The following is an 11,355-nucleotide window of genomic DNA, read 5'->3' on the forward strand; positions in this document are numbered from 1 at the left end:
CTGTAAAAGAATAGTGGACCTGCTTCAGATGGACAATAATAACAATACTGTATATTTCTGTAAGTAACTATTTACTGGGCCCACTGCCATCCAGTCCCTCAGCTCGTCTGCATCTGGAATTTCAGTGGTGCTTTCTGGGAACCAGTCAACCTTTTCTATGGCACTGGGCTGAACACACACAGAGGTAAAAAAAAAACGTTTTTTGTCCTGTGGTTTATTTACTCGTTTGCAGAGAGTAACAGGGGTACATCATTTATTGGAGAGGAAGTATTTTTATGATGAAAATAATTAAACAGAAAGCTCACCGCATTGGTGGTACATACCTCAGGTTCATCTCGCCAGTCCACGTTGAGCTCACCCTGGAAGCCCTGAAGCGTAAGGCCAAGTCCCCGTCGTCCTCTCTGGGTTGACGCTTCCACAATCTCTTTGCGGCCCTGACCAAACTTCCCAAGACCCTCACCCATACGGAAGCCCATCTTGGCCTGCAAAAGTTAAGTCATTTATCAAGTTGCAAATACAGGAGAGAGAACGTAAGGTTTATTATTTCAAAATGTGTCTCCAGGGCTCGAATTTAACCACGGCAACCTCAGCATTTGCCACGACCACCCTTGTGACATGCCGTAATGCCCATAACAGTCCTATGTGTAAGATTAGACCTCATATATGAACACTATTTTTATCTATATGGACAAAAAGTGCAGTTATGTCTTATGTCAAAAGAGTGCCATATTGCGAATTTTTCACATTTATTTTTTTAAATTTATAATATGATGTTGTTTCTACCATATTACTTTGTTTATAATACTTGTGTTGCTGTCAGAAGCACGTTCAACTTTCTACTTGAGGTACATATATATATTTTGAATGTGTTTGTGTCTTTAAAAAAATAAAATTTGGTTAAAGGATTTCAGTTTAAGTGTTTTTGGAAAATTTTGAGCACATTTAAAATTACCGCGATAAGAAATTTTCATATTGGGACATCCCTATAATGGACAATTGTAACGTAATTGTTTCGTCGAATAAATTAATAAAAACACCTCGACGTGACTTTTTTTCTCACATTTTCAACTGTTATCGGTAGAAACAAAGTGGGCGCAGCCATTTTGGAAGAGTGTGTCAAAGGTTAATCGACAACGAAAACAGCAGAGTTGTTAGTTGTTGTAAGATTTTTTGAGAGATACACTAGTTGCATCAGGGGTCTGGAAGGACGTCAGGTGTTTGGTGAATTTAGGTCAGGCATATGCCTCCTAGACCGGCCAGGTAGGGCAGCGTAAAGGGACACTATTAGGGATGATGCTCGAACCCGGTTGTGCCGGTTGTTCGATAAGAAAAGAACCGAGTCCTTGGACTCGAATCCCTTTTTGAGAACCGGTACCCGTTATCGAGACCACTATAGTAAAGAAAAAGAGTTGGTTCTTTATTCGAATCCCTGGGAACGAATCCCGTCCCAACAAGAAATGCCCCGTGAGACATCACAAGAAATGACGTCACGTAGCTCAGTCATTTGTCACGGTGGGGTGCAGCGTGTTTGTTCTCCCGGGACGCAAAACTGACGGCTCCGGACGAAAGCGTGCAGGTAGGAGATGATTTATTTCTCATAAATCATACACATTACAACAGACAGGAACGAAACAAAAGGAAAGTGTGCCGTTCGCACGAGAAGCTAAAGCAAAAACGTAATTAGCACAGGAATACTAGAAGCTAAGGTAACTTTAGCCCAGGAATCATGAGCTCGAAAACCAGAATGCCAACGTAACTGTTGCAAATGCAAACAATGAAGCCCCGACGAATGACCGGAAAAGGCAGGCTTAAATAGAGTCTCTGATGAGCAACAGGTGCGTACAAGGCAGGTGAAAATCATAAGTAACCAAGGTGACTAAAACAAACCCTCGAAGTGCACAAAACTAAGGAAGTCCAAAACTAACAGAACATAACTAAACAAAACCTGATCTGACAATTATGTACATCATTTACTGACCTTTTTATAATACAATATCTGTGAATTAGTATATACAACAGTTTTGGAATATGTAATTAATTAATTCAGTCATTATGAATATACGGAGATGAAGAATATCTTATTTTCAATAAGGTTGAAAGTATTTCTCATAATTCCTCTTTGTACTTTGTAAGCACTATTCATTTGAACAACCTCTTAAACTGGATCATATCTAAGGCTGCAGCTAACGATTATTTTTCTATCGATTAATCTATAGATTGTTTTTTCAATTAATCGGTTAATCTATAGATTATTTTTTCGATTAATCTATAGATTATTTTTCCTTTTACCGATTATTTTTTTTATTTAAAATGAAAATGAAAAAATAAATGTAGGCCAGTTTTTTCAAAAGGCATGACTTTTATTTACAAAAAAAAAAAGTATGGCCAATCAGTCAACATTGACAACAACATGACAAAATATTCTGTAACAATGTAAACATTTAAAACTTTTAACATTTAACAAAATTAAAAGTAGCTTATTTGCTTTTTAATGTGCAAATATAAAAGTAAACATCCAGTGCAAATCTTAATATTCTGCAATAGTATAAGCATTTCAAAAGTAAAAGTATTGCTTATTTTGCTTTAAAATGTGCAAAAATAAAGATAAACATCCAATACAAAAAAGTGCAAAACGAAATATTCTGTAACAGTGTAAACATTTCAACAAAAGTAAAAGTATTGCTTATTTTGCTTAATAACACAACAATGATAGTATGATTAAAGTGAAAGTTAATTGTTCGTTTGTACATAGTATATGTAACTGTTAATGTTGTAAAAGGTATTTGCACAACTAATTAACGTTAGCGTTAAAGAGGAGCGCGTCTTTGTAAACACTGAACAGGCACGCCAAACGCGCCTCTCAGAGCGAAACAGTGTTTTAGTTTATGAATTTACAACGCAGATACAAATGACACATTCATGTTTTTGTGTAATGATGACAACGTATACTCACGCAGACGATTGACTAGTTGATGGTGATGGCAAATGTTCGTTCATAGCCGTTGTGCTGCTATGATAGGCCATTTCCGCTCGACACAGTGTGCATACAACAACTGTCAAGTGTTTTGCTTTTTTCGCTGTGCTTATCCCACACTTGAAGGGATGTACCAATGCTGAATGTGGCTTCTGGATTTCACTCAAAAGACCAGACCGTAGTTACTTTTTCCTTTTATTTTCCTTTAGTTTGCAACAGTTTTTCCAACGAAGAAACGGCTTCTTTTTTCTTCTTTAGTCTTTTTAGCAGTCTTTAGCAGTGTTAGTAGACTTTAGTTTCTTTATCTGTCATTAGCTGTCTTTAGTAGCCTTTAGCTTCTTTAGTAGGTGAAAAACCTTTAAGGACAAAACACCACAAGATTAACATGCTGTAAAAAATCAATCAATTATCAATCCCATGATATACAATTATTAGTTAGGCTATCAAACTCTTAACCATTAAACAAGTGCAAGAAAATAGACACATCTTTTCCCTTTAAGTTAAAACAGATTTTAAATAAATTGTCTCAACATAAATGCACCAAGATACATATAAAATACATTTAAACCCAGAAACACAATAGATAAATGCAGCAGAAAACCCAATATGCAAATACATAAATACCTAACCAATTAACCACCTATTTAGATACATATTTAAAATCCATATTCAACATAAATATATTATTAATTTAGCAGTGAAACACTCAATCTTAAACGCTGTCTACTGGTAGAAAAATGCCCCTTTTTCTATGCCCTCACCAGCAGCCAATAATCCAACACAGTTAAATCCAACACTTTAAGTTGAGCGACTTCACCCTCCTGATGAAGCAAACTGCTCCAACATTTATCAAACTAAGCAAAGAATATCAACACTAAACAACAGTTACACAAAACACTGTGTGTATTTAGCCTCCAGACGAAGCACGCTACATGCACACAACTCCCCCGCACCCCCCATCTCACCAGCGCAACAGGTGCGCCACACCCACAAAGGGAAATAAAGTGCGATCTTACCAGCTGTCCGTTCAGCTTTTGGTTTTGGTACACTTTTGGCACAACTCTGGGTTATCTGTAATGAACTAAACCTTTTTCCACTCTGCGCTGGCGTCTTTTGTACTCCTTGATTTGACACAGCTGTCTAATTACCGGGCTCGCGCACCAGCAGATGAGACGGGAGTGCGCCGCGTTATACCTGCGCGTGAACGTAAACTGATCGGCTCTGATCATATAAGCCGACTGGCCGAAATAATGCCCAATTATATACATTTCCTGGGGTTGCCTAGGTGAATAGGGATGCGGATGTGCTCTAAGATAAAATATAATTTTATCAAGTGGGGTTTGGCTGGTTGCTAAGCAGCCACGGTTGCGAGCTCGCGCGTCAGCTGACGAGACAGCTGTTCGCCGCTACAACATTATTAGGCCGTTTATTGAAATACTCCCACACTTTTGACGACTTTTGGCGTGCTTTTTTCCCCTCGCTCGCACCGTCTGCTTTGCGCTTCGCCATGACGGTAGTGTGACGTAAATATGTGACGCGTCGACGCACAAAAACGGCGTTGACGTATTTACGTAACCGATGACGTCGACTACGTCGACGCGTCGTTTCAGCCTTAATCATATCAGTACAATGTTTAACTTATTTACTTAATCCATTCCATCATTTAATTCCACATCATTTTAGCTGTTTGCAATTTTACCAAATCATCGAACTTTAATATTTTTGACTTAATAAATAAAGTGTTTGTATGTTCTCTATATCCAACATTATGTATCAGTCTAATTGATCTTTTTTGTAACACGGTTAACGAATGTAGCGCACATTTGTCGTTATTTCCCCACATTTCTGCACAATAACTCAGTAATACTATAGTAGCCAGCAGTAGAGAATGTGAAGTGATTTGTTAAACCAATTATTGTTTTTTTTCCCATATAAAACAACCTATCTAGACTCGATAAGAGAATCGATAAGGAATCGGTTCGATAAGAGGATTCGATAATAGGCTCGAACTCGATAATTTCTTATCAAACCTAGACACTATGCCCATTTTTTCCAGATATATATATGCTTTGGAGCCCCTGCCTGGAAAGAAAATAATGTTTGCCTTCGTGCCCTTCCAACTTGCCTTGGTGCCCTAAAAGATGAGCCTTTCTTTAAAGCAACACTTGTCTTGACCTTAAAAAGTACAAATTTGAGGTCTGTGTCTCCTGTCTGTTGTTAGACCGTGTTGATATATTGGAAGTTTGTCAATAAAACATTAAAATGTAAATGACACATTCTACCTCTTGAATGTTGTGTTAGTGTCCTTTTTTAACTTTACCATCATGTTCATCGACGCACTGTTGTACATGGAGAACTTCGGGCTCTCTGTGGGGGGGGACTCGGTGTCCCTGGTGTCGACGGATACGGAAGGCATGGAGAATCCGGCTCGGGGCTCTTCCTGGTCGCTGAGAGAGTCATTTTGGCTGGAGTCTGGAAACAATCACACATAAATCACTGACAAATTGTAACAAAAATAGCAGTTTCAAGAAGAATTATTAGACTTTTATCTTTAAAAGGTCTTACAGAAAATAGTACGGATGTCATGAACGAGGAGTGCTTGGTGAAACAAACAATTGAGGTGTACCTTGTCTCGACAATTTGGATTCTTCATCGGAGCTGCTGTTGTCACGATGCCTCTTTGCAGCCAGCAAAGGAGCTGCGTCGGATCTTCTCTTCATCTTGGCTGCAGAGGCACACAAATAAGAAGAACAAACAGCTTTACAGCATAAACAAGTCTACACCTAGTTGTATTTGTTCTTCAAAATAACACCATATGTATTGATTAGGTACAGTCGTGGTCAAATGTTTACATACACTTGTGAAGGACATAATGTCATGGCTGTCTTGAATTTCCAATAATTTCTACAACTCTTATTTTTTTGTGATAGAGTGATTGGAGCACATTCTTGTTTGTCACAAAAAACATTCATGATGTTTCTTTTTTTTATGAATGTATTATGGGTCTACTGAAAATGTGACCAAATCTGCTGGGTCAAAAGTATACATACAGCAACATACATTATCAATTTTAGCTTCATGTGAGTGATTATCATTGACGACACCTGTTGACTTCTCTGAGCCCGTTTTAAATAGGGCTCATGTGATGCAGTCATTAGGCTCGGTTACAAACGCGACAATGGGAAAGTCAAAGGAACTCAGCACAGATCTGAAAAAACGAATCATTGTCTTGAACAAGTCAGGAAAGTCACTTGGAGCCATTTCAAAGCAGCTTAAGGTCCCAAGAGCAACTGTGCAGACAATTGTTTGTAAGTATAAAGTGCATGGCACAGATTTGTCACTGCCACAATGAAAAAGGAGGATTACCTCCAAATCCTTCAGGACAACCTAAATTCATCAGCCCGGAGGTTGGGTCTTGGGCGCAGTTGGGTGTTCTAACAGGACAATGACCCCAAACACATGTCAAAGTGGTAAAGGAATGGCTAAATCAGGCTACAATTGAGGTTTTAGAATGGCCTTTCCAAAGTCCTAACTTAAACGTGTGGACAATGCTGAAGAAAAAAGTCCATGTCAGAAAACCAACAAATTTAGCTCAACTGCACCAATTTTGTCAAGAGGAGTGGTGAAAAATTCAACCAGAAGCTTGTGGATGGCTATCAAATTTGGTCACATTTTCAGTAGACCCATAATAAATTCATAAAAGAACCAAACTTCATGAATGTTTTTTGTGACCAACAAGTATGTGCTCCAATCTCCCTATCGCTTAAAAAAATAGGAGTTGTACAAATTATTGGAAACTCAAGACAACCATGACATTATGTTGTTTACAAGTGTATGTAAACTTTTGATCACGACTGTATATACAGTATATCAAGAACGATTACGTTTTGGACTTTGCATGTGGCGTTGACAAAGTCACAAAATCGACCACTATGTTAGACTTGTGTACTTTCGATTTAGTAAAGCATGCAGATTGCAGACCATGTGAATTTAGTTTTAGTCAAAGTGTTCAAACGTACACAATTGGCCTTAATGGAGTGCTCCTGTCAAAACTCATGTCACACACATAAAAAGGGTCGACCAGCCTTGCACGGATCCCCTTATTTGTTCCCCCCAGAGTTGGCAACACTCCAAACAATAACAGTAAAGTCATGCATTTACTCAAGCTTAAATAAGCGAGTTGATAGTACACTTACTGTAAATAAACTACGCACCCCTTTACAATTAAAAGAGATACACCTGTCGCTTTCGGTTACGATGGACGCGTGTCGTGGTTTCTCTTTCTAACGAAACGAAACTGCGTAACTTTAGCTTTTAGCTACCTAGCATAGCCGTCTGGTATTTTACCTGTTTAGATGTAAATTTCCCTCCTCAGCAACAGCACTTGAATTCCATTTGGGCTTCAAGATTCCGGAGTGAAATAGAGGCAAAAAAATGCAAGTCTTGTTGATAAATTCTGTGGTATTGGACTAGGTTTCACATGGGAATCTTAAGTAGTTTTCCCCCTCACTAAGGGGTCCTTTTGCAATTGACGGCGCGCCTCCGTGTGACGAGGACAAGACGCGGAATGATGACGTCATGCATGACACCCGCCAAAAAAAATGGCAACAAAATATCCATCCATCCACTATGGCAGGGTATCTGTCGTTTCATCCTGGACAATATTCATGACAAATTTGTGCTTTGTTTTAAATATATGCTATTTGTATTTATACAGTATGAGAAAATGTTTTAAAAGGAATTTTACCTTTGCAACCTCATTATACTATTGGCTAAGTTGTATATTCATAAATGTAAGTTTCTCAATACCGGACCTGTTTTTGTGACTTGAAAAAAACCCTAAAACTTTAGTTTAAAACGCTTTCTACCTCTAACAACCAAAAAGCTGTGAAAACTCTGATGCTGTGCTCCAAATTTGGATTATTTACGGAACGTGTGTGAGCCTATGGCTTTACAATTTGTTACATACACTATATTGCCAAAAGTATTTGGCCACCTGCCTTGACTCACATATGAACTTAAAGTGCCATCCCATTCCTAACCCATAGGGTTCAATATGATGTCAGTCAACCTTTTGCAGCTATTACAGCTTCAACTCTTCTGGGAAGGCTGTCCACAAGGTTGCGGAGTGTGTTTATAGGAATTTTTGACCATTCTTCCAAAAGTGCATTGGTGAGGTCACACACTGATGTTGGTCGAGAAGGCCTGGCTCTCAGTCTCCGTTCTAATTCATCCCAAAGGTGTTCTATCGGGTTCAGGTCAGGACTCTGTGCAGGCCAGTCAAGTTCATCCACACCAGACTCTGTCATCCATGTCTTTATGGACCTTGCTTTGTGCACAGGTGCACAGTCATGTTGTGAAGAGGAAGGGGCCCGCTCCAAACTGTTCCCACAAGGTTGGGAGTATGGAATTGTCCAAATTTCACACTCGGCACAATGCAGTCCAAAATGTACCGTTCTCCTGGCAACCTCCAAACCCAGACTCGTCCATCAGATTGCCAGATGGTGATGTATGGCTTAGATGCAGCTGCTCGGCTATGGAAACCCATTCTATGAAGGTCTCTGCGTACTGTAAGTGGGCTAATTGGAAGGTCACATGAAGTTATATTTAATTGTTTTATATTTATAGTGATATTATTTATGTACCTCGCCTTCCACCCGAATGCAGCTGAGATAGGCTCCAGCACCCCCCACGACCCTGAAAGAGACAAGCGGTAGAAAATGGATGGATGGATATTAACTATACATATAACTATATATGTATGCATAAGACCCTTTAACTATACAGCAAAACATTATATTATCAGTTCTGTATATTGTTCATATGATAGAATTTTAGCTGTTGTAGCCCAAAACGATACATACTGTACAAAAATATAACACATACTTGTATTTGAATGTATTTATAATTGTTTTTATTATTCATTTATTGTAACAGTTTCATAAAATTATACAACAGTCGGACCCTTCTTATGAAGCAAACAATAATTACAGTGAATATATTAAATAAATAAAACAAAAAATAAGAACAGAAAATGTTTTTAAATATTAGTAGTACAGAAACACTCCCATCGCTATACGCTTATGTAATGTATTTTGTTAACGCCGTTTTTATTTGTTTTAATGTTTTTCTATTTGTCTCTCTTTTTTGTCACATATTGTTGCAACCTATTCATTGACTTTCATTTCAACTTTTCTTGTAAAGTTGTTCCATTTCCTTTAAAAAAAAAAAATATATATATATATATTTATTCATTTGATAGGGAAATCATAATATAGGTACTGAGAAAACACCCCCCCGCCCCCCCCAAAAAAACTTGCAAAAAAATAATGATAATAACAATATCCCCCCCCCTCCCCCTACATTTCAGTCACAGTGGGTAGCAATGTACTGCCTTTCTCTTCACCACATGCAGATAGAGAATCACACGAATCGACTAAAAGAAAAAAAAGTTACAAAAAAAAAGAAACACAAACATACATAGAAGTGTCACTGAATACAAAAAAAAATAGTTGAGGTAAATGGAAAGGTTCATTGTCAACAGTGAGTGTCACATTTATCCTATAGTTTCTTTAATTTAGCTATGTAACTAATCATACAGCCCAAGGTCAGGTCAAATTGTTTTGGTGTACCCCTTAGATTATATTACATTTTCTCTAAATCTAAGAAAAACGTTGAGGTCCTTAAGCCATAGGGAGGCCTGGGGGCAAACTGTGATTTTCACTCCAATACAATCCTTCTAGGAGCTATCAATGATGCAAAGGCGATACTGTCCCCATAAGTTAGACTGACCATACGTCCTCTTTTCCCCAGACATGTTAAAGTTAAAAGTTAAAGTACCAATGATTGTCACACACACACTAGGTGTGGCGAAATTATTCTCTGCATTTGACCCATCACCCTTGATCACCCCCTGGGAGGTGAGGGGAGCAGTGGGCAGCAGCGGTGGCTGCGCCCGGGAATCATTTTGGTGATTTAACCCCCAATTCCAACCCTTGATGCTGAGTGCCAAGCAGGGAGGTAATGGGTCCCATTTTTAAAGTCTTTGGTATGACTCGGCCGGGATTTGAACTCCCAACCTACCGATCTCAGGACGGACACTCTAACCACTAGGCCACTGAGTAGTAACATGTCCTCTGTTGCGGGGTTGTCCGGGCTGTCCGGGCGGCGTTTCTTAATTCCTCAAATGTCCGGCATTTTGAGTTAGGGTTGCGTGTATTTTCAATGTACTTTCAGGGTTAAGAAGGGGTTGAAAACAAAACAAATTGTGAAGGTGTGCACAAGCAGCAGCTTTCGTGAGGGAGGGGCAGAGACAGAGAGAGCGAGAGAGCGAGGGAGTGGATTGATTGATTGAGACTTTTATTAGTAGATTGCACAGTACAGTACATCCATCCATCCATTTTCTACAGTTTGTCCCTTTTTTTGGTGTCGCGGGGGATGCTGGAGCCTATCTCAGCTGCATTCGGGCGGAAGGCGGGGTACACACTGGACAAGTCGCCACCTCATCGCAGGGCCAACACAGATAGACAGACAACATTCACACTCACATTCACACAATAGGGCCAATTTAGTGTTGCCAATCAACCTATCCCCAGGTGCATGTCTTTGGAGGTGGGAGGAAGCCGGAGTACCAGGAGGGAACCCACGCAGTCACGGGGAGAACATGCAAACTCCACACAGAAAGATCCCGAGCCCAGGATTTAACTCAGGACTACTCAGGACCTTCGTATTGTACATATTTCGTACAATTGACCACTAAATGGTAACACCCGAATACGTTTTTCAACTTGTTTAAGTCGGGGTCCACGTTAATCAATTCATGGAGAGACAGACAAGACACCTGGTTTGCTTGGTTTTTTTTTGTATCGATTATCGCTTTCTGACAGTATTTTGTTTTGTTTATATTTGCCGGGTCAAATTTCCGTCCCCGTTTATTGCGTTTTTATTTTGATTTGCCAAAAGTTTTATCAATGACAAATACTGCCTCAGTTTGAACTCCGACAAATTTACCGCGAGGGGCTGTCAAAATAAAGACTTCATGGTAAACACTGTTCAGTTCAATTTTAGGACTAGATGGAACAATCCCATGATACAAAATAACCTGGGTAGAGTGGTAACAGTAGACTACCTCATTCGGAGCTGCTTCAAAGCGGTTATGGTGTTGGACCTAGTTGAGTGGGATTGCAAAATGGGGGACAGAGGAGGCGGGGGAATGGGTGACAGCTTCATTGGGGTCATCAGGTGGGCACCTTTCTTCACCGGTGTTTCAATGATAGGCCCACGACACCTCCAGAGGGCTCATCAGCAACACCTGGCATCCCAGGTGAGCCCCCCTCTGCTTTTAACCATTATGTGATGTAGGTCTTACTGGAGCTCCAGAT

At 39.5% G+C, this 11,355-nt stretch overlaps 1 protein-coding gene across 2 annotated transcripts in view; it reads right to left on the reverse strand.

Moving 5' to 3' along the window:
• Nucleotides 1-7,505, reverse strand: part of cmtr1 (cap methyltransferase 1) — a 30,275-nt gene extending 22,770 nt beyond the window's left edge. Inside the window, exons 1-5 of one of the 2 annotated variants that reach the window (XM_061987301.1) lie at nucleotides 7,322-7,505; nucleotides 5,601-5,699; nucleotides 5,295-5,446; nucleotides 324-482; nucleotides 76-168 (exon numbers count right to left, since the gene is read on the reverse strand). In XM_061987301.1, coding sequence (XP_061843285.1) covers nucleotides 76-168; nucleotides 324-482; nucleotides 5,295-5,446; nucleotides 5,601-5,694 — 498 coding nt within the window. In that variant the 5' untranslated portion in view covers nucleotides 5,695-5,699; nucleotides 7,322-7,505. Of the gene's footprint in view, nucleotides 1-75; nucleotides 169-323; nucleotides 483-5,294; nucleotides 5,447-5,600; nucleotides 5,700-7,170; nucleotides 7,244-7,321 lie in introns of those variants that run through there. The other variant, XM_072916263.1, reaches the window with a different exon arrangement.
• Between the last annotated feature and the right edge of the window lie 3,850 nt (nucleotides 7,506-11,355).

Source organism: Nerophis lumbriciformis, linkage group LG26, assembly GCF_033978685.3.
Source record: "Nerophis lumbriciformis linkage group LG26, RoL_Nlum_v2.1, whole genome shotgun sequence".
Taxonomy (NCBI): domain Eukaryota; kingdom Metazoa; phylum Chordata; class Actinopteri; order Syngnathiformes; family Syngnathidae; genus Nerophis; species Nerophis lumbriciformis.